The 18590-nt window shown below is 49.6% G+C and overlaps 1 protein-coding gene across 1 annotated transcript in view; it reads left to right on the top strand.

Annotated features, from left to right (window-relative positions):
• Positions 1–8071: 8071 nt before the first annotated feature.
• Positions 8072–18590, top strand: part of LOC134602333 (uncharacterized) — a 44967-nt gene continuing 34448 nt past the window's right edge. The window contains exon 1 of the mRNA XM_063447162.1: positions 8072–8175. Within this exon, the coding sequence (XP_063303232.1) occupies positions 8072–8175 (104 nt within the window). The remainder of the gene's footprint in view (positions 8176–18590) is intronic.

Below are 18590 nucleotides of genomic sequence, written 5' to 3'. Positions count from 1 at the left end.
ATAGGTATTCCCAATACCCTCCTTCCTATGTAGCTCTCCTAGAATGCGATGTTAGTTCCACTACCATCAGACTTTATTCTCATCATCCGGGAACCTGTAGTGGGAGCGCAAATGTGTTTGGCTATTTAACCTAAAATTAAAAAAAAAAAAGCACTTTGAAATCACTTTGAACCCATGACAATTCACACTTTAGTGGAAGTGGCTACCTAGACTGAAATCTCTTGGTAAACAGTCAGATCAGATATAGCCTCTTCTGCAGGGACATAGCAATAATGACTACTTTTAGAGCACTGCAGTGGTGTTGGTGTCAGCATTCTCCTGTTGCCTCAAACTATTGAAACGTGGATTGACGCACACCTAGCATTACATATCGCTTTTGCGCTAGTTACACTACTGCTTTAGCAGTATCAGTTCTGACCATATTTCATTGACATTTATTGGTGTTTAGTGTTTCCGTTGACATCCAAATATGGATGGAATTAATATTGCTAATAATGTGTGATTATAAGTCACACAATAACATTATGTTGAGCAACAGGTCAAGCCAATGACTGCTCTTTGCAGATAGATTGATTAAAAACCTGGCTGCCCATTTCCTCCACTGGCTGCTATTTTAAATAATTTGGCGGCTTCAAAGGATATAGACAAAGAAGATAGACAAAAGATATAGACACGTATGTAATACGTTTAAATCAAATATTTTGTGTTCCTCCATCCTAAAATGTGTTTTCTGTTATGACATTTTAAAGCACTAGAAGGTTTTGTTAATTAGAAAAAGCTAATTCTGGTCAATTGAGGGGGTCTAGTGTTCGATTTATTTGCTTCCTTGAATAAATATTCATCTGGGAATTAAATCAGTTGCATCATTAGAAATAATTGAATAAAACAGATTCTTTATATTAAGGTTTGTGACTTGATATTGTATTTTATATTCTTTATTCTGTGCAGAGATTCACACAAGTCTGTACCCTAACACTGAAATTATAGGGGGTGATATTACTGTTTCTGATCCCAAATACAGCAGTGTATCTCCACCTGGTGACGCCACAGTGCAAGGTTGGTACAGTGTGTTGGTACATTTTGTTTTGCTAGCTCAAATGAGCTTGTGTAGGAAACTGACAAAATATTTTCAATGCAAAAAATAAAAAAGTCAACTACCACAATAATTGCATTTAACTTGACTCACCCAAAGTATAATACTTTTTTCTAATAATACACACATTTTTACAAACGGTCTTTAGAGGTCTATGTAATAGACTTTAATTGCCAATAGCATTATTTTTTTTGTTAAAACACAAAAGAATCAAAAAGGTTGTTTAAATCTATAATTGTCAATTAAAATTTAACATTTAATAAATCAGTTAAAAAAGTAAATAAGTGCATATTCTAATGATATGGAATGATATGCCATCCTTTTAAGAGGCACCAGATAAAGTATTAATATGGGTAAATAACTTAAGAATAAAGGGGTAGAAAGGGGAAGACAACTAATAACACTAAGGAATAATGATATATTCTGCTAGAAAAAAAAAAAAAACATAGAAGAGCACAGCTCGCCAGGTTATGATCTAAACACGAAGAGCAAATCAAAACACTCTATCTGTAATTCACATTGGTAAGTAAATTGTAAGAAAGTGAAAATTTCAAAAGTATCCACTTAAGTTGCACTACCATTGATACTAAGAATACTAAGAATACTTACCAAAGTGAAATGTAATAATCATAGAAAAATAAAACTTAGCAGGACAACAAATCAAAATAAAATTGGTATTTCAGTTTGCAATAAGATTGTGAACTATTCTGTGCCTTCATGGGCACCTATGCTAAGTAGTAAAATCTAATCTGACTAATCTAGATAAAGCAAACATAAAAAGCAATTTTTATCAATTGCTATAAGACTGATAACAGCTGGAATCTTAACAAAAGCGTATATATATATTGTCAGTGAGATGATTTATAGATAGTGAGCACTTATGGTCAAATTAAGCTGACCCCCAACATATGTTTCGCCGTTCCGGCGGCTCTTACATTTCATGATCTCCACAAAACATAGAACACAAATAATAGATAGTAATGCGTGACCAAAGGGAAGGATTAACAGAGGAATAAAGAGGAATTAGATTATTCAATTAAAGGAACACTATAGGTCAGGAACACAAATATGTATTCTTGGCCCTATAGTGTTCAAACCACCATCTAGCCCCCTTGTCTCTCCCCCCCCCCCTGAACACCCCTAATCACAGTTAAATCTTACTTTTGTTCCAGTCTGCTGCTGTTGGTTCTGCCTGCTTAGCTGACATGATCAGAAGTGATTCTCTCAGCCACTCACAATGCTTTCATTGGAAAGCATTCGATTAGCTGAAAATGTCAAGGAGGCAGATCCGGGGCAGAGCCAACACAAGTCAAACACAGTCCTGGCCAATCATCATCTCCTCATCGAGATCAATTTAATCAGTGCATCTCTATGAGGAAAGTTCAGTGTCTCCATGCGGAGGGTGAAGACATGGATTGGCAGTACACACTGTGCAGCACTTCTCTAGGAAGACCCACTGGCAGCCATCTGAAAAAAAAAACAGTGTTCTAAGGCAAAAAGCCTGAAGGGAATGATTCTACTCACCAGAACAAATACAATAAGCTGTAGTTGTTCTGGTGACTATATTGCCCCTTTTAGTGAAAAATAAAATATTGCAGGCATCTTCCCTTATTTTTCAATATCCTTAGTCTTTGGATCAGTAAGTGTTTTTCTTTGGTTTAGGGTTAGCTGGTACTAGTAGGTACTAGCAGGTAACTCTGCGGTGACAAGGTAAATGGGTCAGTTTTCTGAGACTGACACCTGTGTTTCTTACTGTGTTAAATAACATTTATTAGAAGAAGTATTTTTGATGCTTATTTTTGGCACAGCTAACTGGTTTGGAATGGCTATGATAATTGAAGATTATGCTAGCGTTAGTGTACTTATAATCTTAATTTTAATAATGACAGGAGGCGAGTATTTTGCATATAACTCTCTTTACTAACTCCACATAGCGGTAAAGAAAAGTGAAAACAATAACCAATCAAAATGCAATAGGAGGTATAGTATTCACAGTGATGAGGCTCCTCCCCCTCTTTCGTAAGCGACATCAGGAAACTCAATAAACCATAAAGTCAAAACATAAAGTCAACGGATGATTCCCCTCAAAACGGAACTTCACGGAATGAGGATTGATCCAGATTATCCTGTAACATGCACCAACGGGCAACTTGTTCGATTAACGAACCTCAGAAGATGAAGGTTGACCCAAATGTGTCCATCCTGGGACCGAACTGTTAACATTGTGGATTTATACTGAAAAGAGAACGTGAAATGGGTTAGGAACCGATCTTGAAACTGGTTGCAGTAATGACCCAACATATAATTGCAGCAAACGACTCTTCAGGTTAATGAGTAATGAATCATGAACATAAAACAGAACAAATCCCCAAACATGAAGAGGAACAATATAAGTATGATGAGTAACCCGAGATATAAGCATACTTACGTGAAACCACTCTTCCTGAGGGTGGGAAAAAAGGGTGGGAAAATACTCGCCTCCTGTCATTATTAAAATTAAGATTATAAGTACACTAACGCTAGCATAATCTTCAATTTTACCACATGACAGGAGGCTTCCTATTTTGCATTTTTAACGCTGATTCAGAAGGGACATAGCCGCACCTGAGCTCGGGGGGAAGTAGAATGTCTGGAAAGGTAACTCCCTCAGGAGAGACCGAAAAAGCGTCGATGTCAAAGGCCCGTACATCCGAAACACGACGGAAGGAGACGAGGCAAAGCAATAGGGTCAATTTGGCTGATAGTTGTCTGAGGGACAGTTTGTCATTTGTCGGCCAATCTCTTAGGAACCGTAGGACCAACTCCACATCCCATAGGTGAGAGTATTTGGGTCCTGGGGGCCTCTGTAACCATATACCCCTCAGTAGACGGCATACCAGCGGGTCCTTCCCTACCGGGATCCCCAAGGAGGGGACGTGAGCCGCCGAAATCGCGGAGCGAACGACGTTGAGTGAACGATAGGAGCGACCCATTGAGAAAAGATGTGACAGGAAATTCAGAATGGCGGTCACAGGTGCAGTAAATGGATCGAAGTCCCGTTCACTGCACCAAGAGGACCAGGAATTCCAAGCTGATAGTTAACATCGTCTAGTTCCGGGTGCCCAGGAGTCCCATATGAGGTCTCTAGCTGTTTGCGATAAGTCGCTGGTCTGCCAGGCTCCCCTGAAAGAGTCCAAGCCACCAGGATGAGACGGTCCTCGAGTACAAGGGGATGGGGGTTCCCTTTTGGATCTGTGAGGAGCATCGGGTAAGATGGTAGGAGCAGCGGGTTGGTGTAGGACAGCGCCAGGAGGTCCGGGAACCATGGTTGACCCCGCCATAGGGGAGTGATGAGCAGTAGAGAACCGTGTTGATTCCTCAGGTATTGAATTGTCCTCGCTATCATGGTGAACAGGGGAAAAGCGTACGCTCCCTCGGTTGGCCATTGTTGGAGAAATGCGTCCACTGCCATGCTCTCCGGGTCCGGAAGCCAGCTGAAGTAGTCGTGCGTCTGTCTGTTGTTGCGGGAAGCAAACAGATCCAGTCGAAAGGGGCCCCTCCTGACTGAGAGTTTTTGGAAGATCCGAGGGTCCAGTCTCCAATCGCTGTTGTCCCGCCAGTGACGTGAGAACCAGTCTGCTGTCAGGTTTGTTTCCCCCAGGAGATATTCCGCCTTGAGTGAGATGTTGCGGGGTAGACAGAAGTCGAAGATCTCCTTCGTTATTTCGGATAGGAGCCGGGACCGGGCTCCGCCCAGGCGGTTGATGTAGCGAACCGCCGAGACGTTGTCCATCCGGAGGAGAATACAGCAGTTCGATCTGTCCTTTGCCAGGCTGCGGATTGCGAATGATCCTGCCAGGAGTTCCAGGCAATTTATGTGGAGGTCGATCTCTTGAGAGGTCCAGGCGCCTCCTGTCAACTTGCCTTCGCCCGTCGCGCCCCAGCCCCAAAGGCCGATTCTAGAACGATGTTGGGCGAGTTCCCAAAGATGGCCCGGCCGTTCCATGCCTCCATGCTGTCGAGCCACCATCTGAATTCCTCCCTGACCACTTCCGTTATCGGGATCGTTTGATCGTAGGAAGGATTCCGGTGGAGGAAGGAGGTCTTCAGGCGTTGCATCGCCCTGTAGTGGAGCCGTCCTGGGAATATGGCCTGGATGGAAGCGGATAGTAGTCCTACAATCCGAGCCAGATTGTGGAGTGGGATGGAGTGGCAGCGAATGACTCTGCATAGTTCCTTTTTGATAGCTGCGATCTTTGTCGCTGGCAAACGTAACGTGCTGGACCTGGAATTGCAACGTCTGAGCTGGGAATAATTCTGACTTCAGGAAGTTCACCACGGAGCCCAGTGACGTCAGGAAATCTACGGTAAAGCGTGTGTGTTGAGTCAGTCTGGATTTGTCGGAGCAAAACAGAAGCAGGTCGTCCAGGTATATAATGCACCGAATTCCTCGTGCACGTAGATGTGCGACCACTGGCTTCAGTAACTTGGTGAAGCACCACGGGCCGAACTGAGGCCGAATGGGAGGCATGTAAATTGCCAGGGGAGGCCTTGCCACAGGAATCTGAGGAAACGTCGGCAGGCAATGTGAACGGGTACTGACAGGTACGCGTCCTTGAAGTCCAGTCTTGTGAACCAGTCTCCGTCTTGGAGGAGGTCCCTCAGAAGGTGTATGCCCTCCATTTTGAAGTGTCTGTACAGAACATAGGCGTTGAGCTTCCTTAAATTTATGACTGGTCTGAAATCCCTGGTCTTCTTCTTTATCAGGAAAATATTGCTGAAAAAAAACCCTGGTCGTGAGCGGGTTCTATCGCTCCTTTCGACCGGAGTTCTTGCAACTCGTTCTCGATGAGCTGGCCGTCTTCTGTGGAGCAGTTCAAGGGATGCGGTGGGACCGTCTGGTCCGAGAGGTCCACAAAGTCTATGACGTAGCCTTGCACCGTCTGGAGGATCCACGCGTCCGTCGAGATAGCTGCCCAGTTCTGAAAATAAAGGGTAATACGACCTGCAGTACGAGAGGTAAGGGATACATGAGTCAAATAATGATTTACCTGCGGGGTTGAAGCGTGCTCTGCCATGGGCACGTGATCCACGACCTCTGTCGGCTCCTCTGGTGTAGGAGAAAGGCTGTCTGTAGCCCACTTCTGGGTAAAATGGTTGAGGTCTCTGTGATCGGGGGCCTGAAGGCCAGAAGCGGCTGGCTGCGCGGCCCCTGTGGCGGCCAGCCCTTCCCAAAAACACCCCTATGGGGGTTGCTCTTGAAGACCCTTTTCATAGAGGTCTGAGCTTTGTTAAGTGACGTGAACACATTCACGTGTCTGTTGAGTTTCTTCAAAAATGCGTCTCTGAAGAGTTTGCCCTGTGCCAGTGGCCCTAACTCTTTGGTGCCCAATTCCACCAGTTTTCCGTCCAAACGTAGTAATGCTGCTTTTCTCCTCTCACAGGAGAGGGCTACGTTGGCGTTGCCAACAAAACAGAAACATCGTTGCGCCCATTCTCTGATATCGTGCGCCCATTCACGTACCACATTGGCATCGAACTGGTCAGCTCGCATGAGGGCGTCATCCGCCAAGTATAAGATGCGGGAAAGTGGGCCAATGGAGTCCAGCAATTTGTCCTGTACGCCATGGAATCCCTTCTCCACCCCTTTCCGGGGATCGCGACCACCCCTAGACATAAAGGTGGTCATGATCTGGTCGAACTCCGGTGTCTGTGCCACATGATCGGGTAGTGAAGGGCGAGGGCATTCGGAGCGCAAACGGTTGCGCACCGTCTTGTCCATAGGTTTGCGTAGCCACAGATGTATGAACTTCGCGAGGTGGTCAGGAGGTGCCCAGTCCCCTGATCGCGGATGTCGGATGTTTCTTGGGTCGAAAAGACGTTGGCCTGAGGGGTCCAGGATGGTTTCCCCTTCGTCCAGCGTTGGTACTGGATCGTCCGGTAGTTGTATGTTGTCGAGGAAGGTGCCCTGCTGGAAACCAGTGTGCGAACCGCCATCCGAGCCCCAGGCGTCCTCAGGAGAATCGGAGTCCACGGCTTGCCACGAATCCAATATTGCCATGGAGGGTGACTGCTTGCCCTCCTCGTCCGAGGAGTAGTGGTGTCTTGGGGAGGGGGCGGAGGGAACCGGTTTGCTACGTTTGACAGGGGCCTTGCCTCTGTCCGGGTTGGCGGTCCTCTTTTCGCCTTTCCAGTGACGTTTAGATGGCCGGGTTTCGGCACGAGCCTGTGATTCCAAAGCCTCGGAATCGTAGTCCTGGTGTTGGACTTCAGTAGGGTTTTTATGTTGATCGGCAGACGCCGTCATAACCCTGGAGAGAGCCTTCTCCATCGAGGCAGCAATAGCCTCATTTATCATGGCTTGGAAATTTGCAGCGCTCTGATCCATCGTAGTTATAGCGCTTATAAACAGCACACTTGGCACAGGGCAGGTTGGGCTAGGGGTCAGTCTGTATAGAGATGGTACCAGCAGTACCAGTCCAACCCCAGTAGGGTGGATAATTATTACGTGCAGCGGTACCAGCAGTACCCAACACCCCAGCAGGGTATAACAGGTTAAATGGTGGTTAAAATTTGATATGCATGTGGTACCAGCAGTGCCTATAACCCCAGCAGGATATTATTGGGATTTAGTCACTGGGCCACACCCAGGTATATAGAGGATGTATAATTCACACCTCAGAAGCAGCAGAATATCAGGGGCCTCACCCCAAATGCACAGGGTAGTAAGCCCTATAGTGCTCTAATATACAGACTCCAGTCCACTGACCTGGTGACCCCTGCCTTGTCCACACTTGGGTAGGAGCAGCCTGAGAAGCAGTGAGGCAAACCGGGTGGTTGTAGGAGCCGAGCGCCGTTCGAACGGAGCACAGGGGTACCAAAAATGGCGGCCGCGGATCTCGTGAGACGCGAGATCCAAGATGGCCGCCGCAGGCGCCGGGAGGAAATCCCCGCGAGCGCCGGGCAGAACGTGCGTGGTGAGAAGCTGCGAGGTAGGGGATGGCTGGTGGGGGTGAGCGTTACCCCAAGGAAGTGAGAGGTGAGCGATCCGCCGATGGGACGGCGGACCGCTCGGAAAAACTCGCCGCCAAGCGGGAGAATAAGTGAGTCCCAGGAATAATGGGACACAGTGTATGCAGGGACAGGAATCCCTGCAGAACAAAATAGATTTACATGGGGGACAACCCCCCTAGTAAAACAGAATGCAATGAATTAAACAGTAATAAAGTAGATGATACAATTAAACAAAAACACATATTCAAATAAGCATTAATGAAAAGAGAAGAGCTGAAACTCTGACCTGTCTGCTGATGGAGCAGGAGCCTCATCACTGTGAATACTATACCTCCTATTGCATTTTGATTGGTTATTGTTTTCACTTTTCTTTACTGCTATGTGGAGTTAGTAAAGAGAGTTATATGCAAAATAGCAAGCCTCCTGTCATGTGGTAAAATTAGTTATTTGAGTCCCTTTAGGGGAGCATTCTTAGTGTATTGCAATTTTCATAGACATCTTTGGGGCTTAAACAATACTTAAGTATTCCAAACCAGCTTTCAACTTCTAATCTATATAACAGTCCAGACAGGTCTAACAGGTTTCTTTGTTCTTTTGTGTTGTACCTTGGCGATTGTTGATAAAAAGGATTAATTATTAGTCCTGTATATCAGGTGATGCTTACTTTTCTAAATTGATTGTCTCTTTCTTTCTCTTATATCTCCATTTTTTTCAGTATCCTTAGTCCAATATCATTTGATTCAGTTGTGCTTTTACATCCTGATTATTGTTTGTTTGAATTTAATAAAAGTTTTTTTTTTTTTGATTACTTACACTCTTCTCCCTCTAGTCCTCTGGTGCCTCGCAGTAGTTAGGCCCCGGGTTCTGTGCTCTTTGTTGATATTTCTATTTTGGATTACCCCAATATTTGAGAGATAAATTTGACGACATTGTCCTGTAGTGATTGCAGACCAGCACCAACAATTTGTGCTGCTTGACCACATCCACAATACTATCTATTTATTATATGGTCCCCCAACAACCCACTCAGACATTTTAACACACATGCATTCTGACCAGTGGCGTACATACCGGTGTCGCAGGGGTCATGGCTGCGACCGGGCCCGGCCCACCAGGGGGCCCAGCCGCCCTGCGACCCGGTATGTATGCCAGTGTGGCCAGCCTCTTCTCCTGGGGGTCCCAGGAGCTGGCCACCTGGCTGGCGGGCGGGCTGGCGCGGGGGCACGTAAGGGAGCACTCTCCCCTGTGTACTCCCTCTTCAGCTCCCTCATGCACTGCACTGATGCCGGAGCCGGAAGATGACGTCAGGGGAGAGGGCTCCCTCGCGCGCCCGCCAGGTGACACCACTGGACCCCAGGGAATCCCCTCAGCGCTCCCAAAGGTAGGGAGGCAGGGGGATTATTATTTTTTTTTTAAATGTGTGTGTGTGTGTGTTAGTGTGTGTGTGTTAGAGTGTGTGTGTGTGAGTGTGTGTGTGTGAGTGTGAGTGTGAGTGTGTGTGTGTGTTGAGTGTGTGTTAGAGTGTGGGTGTGTTAGTGTTAGAGTGTGTGTGTTAGAGTGTGTGTGTTACAGAGTGTGTGTGTGTTAGTGTTAGTGTGTGTGTGTTAGAGTGTGTGTGGGTTTGTGTTAGAGTGGGTGTGTGTTATTGTTAGCGTGTGTCAGTGAGTGTGTTACTGTGTGTATCGGTTACTGAGTGTGTTAGTTTGTGTGCGTCTGTTAGTGAGTGTGTTTTGTAAGTGAGTGAGTGTGTGTCTGTCTGTCAGTGAGTGTGTATGTATGTCTGTCACTGAGTGTGTGTCTGTCAGTAAATGTGTGTGTATGTTAGCTAGTGTGTATGCGTCTGTTCGTGAGAGAGTGTGTGTGTGTGTGTCTTAAGCACTTACCTTTCTCCAGCGCCGGACTCCCCTCAAGAGCCGCATGCGCATTCAAACCGCCCATAGGAAAGCATTACTCAATTACTGATTTTCACAGTGAGAATCGCGGAAGCTCCTCTAGCGGCTGTCAATGAGACAGCCACTAGAGGCTGGACTAACCCTCAGTGAAACATAGCAGTTTCTCTGAAACTGCTATGTTTTCAGCTGCAGGGTTAAAACTAGAGGGACCTGGCACCCAGACCACTTCATTGAGCTGATGTGATCTGGGTATCTGTAGTGGTCCTTTAAGTGTATGTGTATCTGCATGCACTGGCGTACATACCACTGTTGCAGGGGTCGCAGCCTTGAGACCCCTGCGACCAGGTACCTGCCGCCATGTGTTGCGGCCCCAGCCCGCGCAGAGTAAGCGAGTGGGGGGGGGGGGGCACGGATCAGTTTTCGCACCGGGGCCCCATGGGTTGTGATTCTGACACACAGATATCAGTCACACACACACATAAATTCCAGACACACTCACAGATACACAAACATACAAGCTGTCACAGATCCGCAATATAGTCTGGTCCCCAATCAGACTTCATTGCATTACAGAGCCCCGGAGCACAGCCAAGCAAGCCCCTTACAAGTGTAAGGGTTGTATCCCCCATATGGAAACATTGGGCCTGTAGTTGCTTATCTGTCCTTTTCCCATTTTTAGAGATGTGCTTTCAGAGGCATAACTAGAAACCATGGGGCCCGGTGTGAAAATTGCCTTGCCCCCCCATAGTCTACCCCATGCCACCCCCCATACATCTACCCTACCCCTCCCATACTTCCCACCCCACACATGCAGACAAACAGATACACATGCAGACACAGACTCATAAACAGAAACACACATACATGCAGACAAACAAATACAGGCACACATACATACAGACACACACACACATAAACACACACATACAGACATACACACATACATACACATACATACAAACACACACACACACACACACACAATTAGACATAAACACACACAAACAGACACACACATGCAGATACACACAGACACACACACAGACAGACATCCAGACATCCAGACATCACACACATGTACGTACATAAATACATACAGACACACACACACACACACACACACACATACAGAAACATACATACAAACACACACAACCACACATACACACACATACATACATACAAACACACATACACATAAATACATACAGACACATACATACACACACACACATACATACAGACACACATACAGAGAAACATTAATACAGACACACATTCATTCAGACACATACAGACTCACATACACAAACACACACACAGATACATACAAACACACACATATACAGACACATATACAAAATGTTTTAGTCACCCTCCTGTTTCCTACATTTTAGGTGCAGGAGGATGACTTTCCCTGGGGTCCAGTGGCTCAGCCTGAAGGGAGTCAGAATTCCTACTCTGACTCCCTCCTCTTCTTCCTCCTGCATGGCTCACGGTGTAAGATGGGAGGAGTAACCAGGGCTGTCACTTCCTCCCAGCTCTTATGTCATCTCAGGGGGCCCGGTCGCGCTGTTAAAGCGTTGCAGCGCTGACCAGGCCTCCTGGTAATTCATTGCTATCGGGTGGCCCGAGCAGCATGGGCCCGATGGGCCCCTTCAGTGCGGCCCTGGCGGTTATACCACGTGGGCCAGGGCAGCGTTATTTAGCCGGCAGGCACCGCGGTCGCAGGGGTCCACGAGGTGGTCGGGCCCCCAGGAGTGACGGGCCCATTCGCAGCTGCGACTCCTGCGACCGCGGTAGTTCCGCCACTGTGTGCATTGTTAGTTAGATCCAGAAAACAGCTATGACTATGTTGGTATCAACGTGAGCAGAATTGGACTGGCCATTGGGCAAACCGGCCAAATGCCGGAAGTGCCACGATGGCCATGGGCTACATCAAAAGATCTCCCTTGCGAGCCCTTGCAGTGCTAGCACCAGCAATGTTATGTATATTCACAGCCAGCCCAGTGGGGTGGTTACCCGGTTAAGGTAAGTGAAAGAAAGCTCGTTGCACCAAACTATTCCTCTTGTAAGCTCTGCATTGTTGCAGGTTACCATACCATAGCAACGCCCCAACACAGAAAGCACTGGAGTTCACAAAAGGAAAAACGTTGGAGGTGCAGTTAATTCATTTCTGATACACAAAGCACATCCTATGTATGCACTATGGATATTTTATGCATACATTAGATTCCCTACAGACACATACTGCACAACCTACACACACACACACACACACAGTACATCCCTGACACACACAGTACATCCCTGACACACACAGTACATCCCTGACACACACAGAGCATCCCTGACACACACAGTATAACCCTGACACACACAGTACAACCCTGACACACAGTACATCCCTGACAGGGCCATCTTTCCCCATGGGCACGCTGAGCAGTTGCCCGGGTGCCCCACGAGCATGGGGGCCCACTGCGCTGCCCAGCATGCCCGACCGACAGGGGAGATCCTTTGATCTCCCCTACTGGCCTATGGAGAGCAAACAATTTCACTAATATACATAAGCTCATTGACATAAAAATACAAGCTCACTCACTAGCAGACACACACACACACATGCAAGCAAGCAAACTCACTAGCAGGCGCACACACACACACACACAGCTTAATGTAGTGGTTCTGGTGTCTATAGCCTGTCCCTGCAGGCTTTTGAATGTAAACACTGACTTTTCAGAGAAAAGGCAGTGTTTACATTGCTTCCTAGTGACACCTCTAGTGACAGACACTCAGACGGTCACTAGAGGCGCTTCCTGTGTCAGTGCGGATTGGCTGAGATCATCAAGCTTGATGATCTCAGTCATAGAGGCAGAGCCCAGCATGACGTTGGAAAAAAAAGTGAGTAAAACACTATTTTTACAAACACACACAGACACTACGACTGACACACACACACCATGACAGACATACACACACCATGACACAGACAGACACACACACACACCATGATACAGACACACAGTGACACAGAGACACACACACACACACAGCATGACACACACAGCATGACACAGACACACACACAGCATGACACAGACACAGCATGACACACACACACACAGCATGACACAGAAACACACACAGCGTGACACAGAAACACACACAGCGTGACACAGACAGACACACACACAGCGTGACACAGACAGACACACTCCCACTGACATACATACTTGTTGCTACCTGTGTGGGTGGGTGGGCAGACTGATAGGTGCCCCTCCCCTTCTGTGCCCTCTTTTGCCCCCTGTGTGCTTTTTAGCCCCTTCCTCTCCTGTGCCCTTATGTAGCACCCTCCCTTTCTGTGCCCTCTTTAGCCCCCTCCCGTGCCCTCTTTAGCCACCTTCCTTCCTGTGCCCTCTTTAGCCCCATCCCGTGCCCTCTTTAGCCCCCCTTCCGACTTGTACCCTCTTCAGCCCCTTTTGTGCTCATCTTTTGGCCCCTCTCCCCTTCCTGTGACCTCTTAGCCCCCTCCCCTCCTGTGCCCTTTGCTACCCCCCCTCCCCTCCTGTGCCCTTTGTTACCCCCCCCTCCCCTTCCTGTGACCTCTTAGCCCCCTCCCCTCCTGTGCCCTTTGTTACCCCCTCCCCTTCCTGTGACCTCTTAGCCCCCTCCCCTCCTGTGCCATTTGTTACCCCCCTCCCCTTCCTGTGACCTCTTAGCCCACTCCCCTACTGTGCCCTTTGTTACCCCCCCTCCCCTCCTGTGCCCTTTGTTACCCCCCACCCTCCCCTTCCTGTGACCTCTTAGCCCCCTCCCCTCCTGTGCCATTTGTTACCCCCCCTCCCCTCCTGTGCCATTTGTTACCCCCCTCCCCTCCTGTGCCCTTTGTTACCCCCCACCCTCCCCTTCCTGTGACCTCTTAGCCCCCTCCCCTCCTGTGCCATTTGTTACCCCCCCTCCCCTCCTGTGCCCTTTGTTACCCCCCTCCCCTCCTGTGCCCTTTGTTACCCCCCACCCTCCCCTTCCTGTGACCTCTTAGCCCCCTCCCCTCCTGTGCCATTTGTTACCCCCCTCCCCTCCTGTGCCATTTGTTACCCCCCCCTCCCCTCCTGTGCCATTTGTTACCCCCCCTCCCCTCCTGTGCCCTTTGTTAACCCCCCTCCCCTCCTGTGCCCTTTGTTACCCCCCCTCCCCTCCTGTGCTCTTTGTTACCCCCCGCCCCTCCTGTCCTCTTTGTTACCCCCACCCTCCCCTTCCTGTGCCCTTTGTTACCCCCCCTCCCCTCCTGTGCTCTTTGTTACCCCCCTCCCCTCCTGTGCGGCCGCCAGAAGAGCTTCCCCTGCGGCCGCAAGGAGAGCTTCCCCTGCGGCCGCCATCCAAGCTCTCCATGCGGCCGCAGGACATCCACATGTCTCCCCGGCCCCAGGTGCCGACGGCCCACCGGGAAATTTCCCGGTATCCCGGTGGGCCAGTCCGGCCCTGGACATAAACACACACAAACAGACACACACATGCAGATACACACAGACACACACACAGACAGACATCCAGACATCACACACATGTACGTACATAAATACATACAGACACACACACACACACACACACACACACATACAGAAACATACATACAAACACACACAACCACACATACACACACATACATACATACAAACACACATACACATAAATACATACAGACACATACATACACACACACACATACATACAGACACACATACAGAGAAACATTAATACAGACACACATTCATTCAGACACATACAGACTCACATACACAAACACACACACAGATACATACAAACACACACATATACAGACACATAAACAAAATGTTTTAGTCACCCTCCTGTTTCCTACATTTTAGGTGCAGGAGGGTGACTTTCCCTGGGGTCCAGTGGCTCAGCCTGAAGGGAGTCAGAATTCCTACTCTGACTCCCTCCTCTTCTTCCTCCTGCATGGCTCACGGTGTAAGATGGGAGGAGTAACCAGGGCTGTCACTTCCTCCCAGCTCTTATGTCATCTCAGGGGGCCCGGTCGCGCTGTTAAAGCGTTGCAGCGCTGACCAGGCCTCCTGGTAATTCATTGCTATCGGGTGGCCCGAGCAGCATGGGCCCGATGGGCCCCTTCAGTGCGGCCCTGGCGGTTATACCACGTGGGCCAGGGCAGCGTTATTTAGCCGGCAGGCACCGCGGTCGCAGGGGTCCACGAGGTGGTCGGGCCCCCAGGAGTGACGGGCCCATTCGCAGCTGCGACTCCTGCGACCGCGGTAGTTCCGCCACTGTGTGCATTGTTAGTTAGATCCAGAAAACAGCTATGACTATGTTGGTATCAACGTGAGTAGAATTGGACTGGCCATTGGGCAAACCGGCCAAATGCCGGAAGTGCCACGATGGCCATGGGCTACATCAAAAGATCTCCCTTGCGAGCCCTTGCAGTGCTAGCACCAGCAATGTTATGTATATTCACAGCCAGCCCAGTGGGGTGGTTACCCGGTTAAGGTAAGTGAAGGAAAGCTCGTTGCACCAAACTATTCCTCTTGTAAGCTCTGCATTGTTGCAGGTTACCATACCATAGCAACGCCCCAACACAGAAAGCACTGGAGTTCACAAAAGGAAAAACGTTGGAGGTGCAGTTAATTCATTTCTGATACACAAAGCACATCCTATGTATGCACTATGGATATTTTATGCATACATTAGATTCCCTACAGACACATACTGCACAACCTACACACACACACACACACACAGTACATCCCTGACACACACAGTACATCCCTGACACACACAGAGCATCCCTGACACACACAGTATAACCCTGACACACACAGTACAACCCTGACACACAGTACATCCCTGACAGGGCCATCTTTCCCCATGGGCACGCTGAGCAGTTGCCCGGGTGCCCCACGAGCATGGGGGCCCACTGCGCTGCCCAGCGTGCCCGACCGACAGGGGAGATCCTTTGATCTCCCCTACTGGCCTATGGAGAGCAAACAATTTCACTAATATACATAAGCTCATTGACATAAAAATACAAGCTCACTCACTAGCAGACACACACACACATGCAAGCAAGCAAACTCACTAGCAGGCGCACACACACACACAGCTTAATGTAGTGGTTCTGGTGTCTATAGCCTGTCCCTGCAGGCTTTTGAATGTAAACACTGACTTTTCAGAGAAAAGGCAGTGTTTACATTGCTTCCTAGTGACACCTCTAGTGACAGACACTCAGACGGTCACTAGAGGCGCTTCCTGTGTCAGTGCGGATTGGCTGAGATCATCAAGCTTGATGATCTCAGTCATAGAGGCAGAGACCAGCATGACGTTGGAAAAAAAAGTGAGTAAAACACTATTTTTACAAACACACACAGACACTACGACTGACACACACACACCATGACAGACATACACACACCATGACACAGACAGACACACACACACACCATGATACAGACACACAGTGACACAGAGACACACACACACACACACAGCATGACACACACAGCATGACACAGACACACACACAGCATGACACAGACACAGCATGACACACACACACACACAGCATGACACAGAAACACACACAGCATGACACAGAAACACACACAGCGTGACACAGAAACACACACAGCGTGGCACAGACAGACACACACACACCATGATACAGACACACAGTGACACAGAGACACACACACACACACACACAGCATGACACACACAGCATGACACAGACACACACACAGCATGACACAGACACAGCATGACACACACACACACACAGCATGACACAGAAACACACACAGCGTGACACAGAAACACACACAGCGTGACACAGACAGACACACACACAGCGTGACACAGACAGACACACTCCCACTGACATACATACTTGTTGCTACCTGTGTGGGTGGGTGGGCAGACTGATAGGTGCCCCTCCCCTTCTGTGCCCTCTTTTGCCCCCTGTGTGCTTTTTAGCCCCTTCCTCTCCTGTGCCCTTATGTAGCACCCTCCCTTCCTGTGCCCTCTTTAGCCCCCTCCCGTGCCCTCTTTAGCCACCTTCCTTCCTGTGCCCTCTTTAGCCCCATCCCGTGCCCTCTTTAGCCCCCCTTCCGACTTGTACCCTCTTCAGCCCCTTTTGTGCTCATCTTTTGGCCCCTCTCCCCTTCCTGTGCCCTTTGTTACCCCCCCTCCCCTCCTGTGCCCTTTGTTACCCCCCCTCCCCTTCCTGTGACCTCTTAGCCCCCTCCCCTCCTGTGCCCTTTGTTACCCCCCTCCCCTTCCTGTGACCTCTTAGCCCCCTCCCCTCCTGTGCCATTTGTTACCCCCCCTCCCTTCCTGTGACCTCTTAGCCCCCTCCCCTACTGTGCCCTTTGTTACCCCCCCTCCCCTCCTGTGCCCTTTGTTACCCCCCACCCTCCCCTTCCTGTGACCTCTTAGCCCCCTCCCCTCCTGTGCCCTTTGTTACCCCCCCTCCCCTCCTGTGCCCTTTGTTACCCCCCACCCTCCCCTTCCTGTGACCTCTTAGCCCCCTCCCCTCCTGTGCCATTTGTTACCCCCCTCCCCTCCTGTGCCATTTGTTACCCCCCCTCCCCTCCTGTGCCCTTTGTTACCCCCCACCCTCCCCTTCCTGTGACCTCTTAGCCCCCTCCCCTCCTGTGCCATTTGTTACCCCCCCCTCCCCTCCTGTGCCCTTTGTTACCCCCCTCCCCTCCTGTGCCCTTTGTTACCCCCCACCCTCCCCTTCCTGTGACCTCTTAGCCCCCTCCCCTCCTGTGCCATTTGTTACCCCCCCTCCCCTCCTGTGCCATTTGTTACCCCCCCTCCCCTCCTGTGCCCTTTGTTAACCCCCCTCCCCTCCTGTGCCCTTTGTTACCCCCCCTCCCCTCCTGTGCTCTTTGTTACCCCCCCGCCCCTCCTGTGCTCTTTGTTACCCCCACCCTCCCCTTCCTGTGCCCTTTGTTACCCCCCCTCCCCTCCTGTGCTCTTTGTTACCCCCCTCCCCTCCTGTGCTCTTTGTTACCCCCCACCCTCCCCTTCCTGTGCCCTTTGTTACCCCCCCTCCCCTCCTGTGCCCTTTGTTACCCCCCTCCCCTCCTGTGCCCTTTGTTACCCCCCCTCCCCTCCTGTGCTCTTTGTTACCCCCCCTCCCCTCCTGTGCTCTTTGTTACCCCCCACCCTCCCCTTCCTGTGCCCTTTGTTACCCCCCCTCCCCTCCTGTGCTCTTTGTTACACCCACCCTCCCCTTCCTGTGCCCTTTGTTACCCCCCCTCCCCTCCTGTGCCCTTTGTTACCCCCCCTCCCCTCCTGTGCTCTTTGTTACCCCCCACCCTCCCCTTCCTGTGACCTTTGTTACTTCCCTCCCCCTCCCCTCCTGTGCTCACCTTCCAGCCCAGCCAGCCTTCCTGAAGCTCTTCTCGCGGCCGCAGGGGAAGCTCTTCTGGCGGCCGCTGGGGGAGCAGGCTGTTCTGTCTCTGCTCCCCCTCCCTCGCGCGCAGCTTAATGAGACCGGGGCCGGAATATGACGTCATATTCCGGCGCCGGTCTCTTTCTAGCGCGCGAGGGAGGGGGAGCAGAGACAGAACAGC

The sequence above is a fragment of the Pelobates fuscus genome, chromosome 1, assembly GCF_036172605.1.
Source record: "Pelobates fuscus isolate aPelFus1 chromosome 1, aPelFus1.pri, whole genome shotgun sequence".
Taxonomy (NCBI): Eukaryota; Metazoa; Chordata; class Amphibia; order Anura; family Pelobatidae; genus Pelobates; species Pelobates fuscus.
This window is presented reverse-complemented; position numbering and strand designations above follow the sequence as displayed.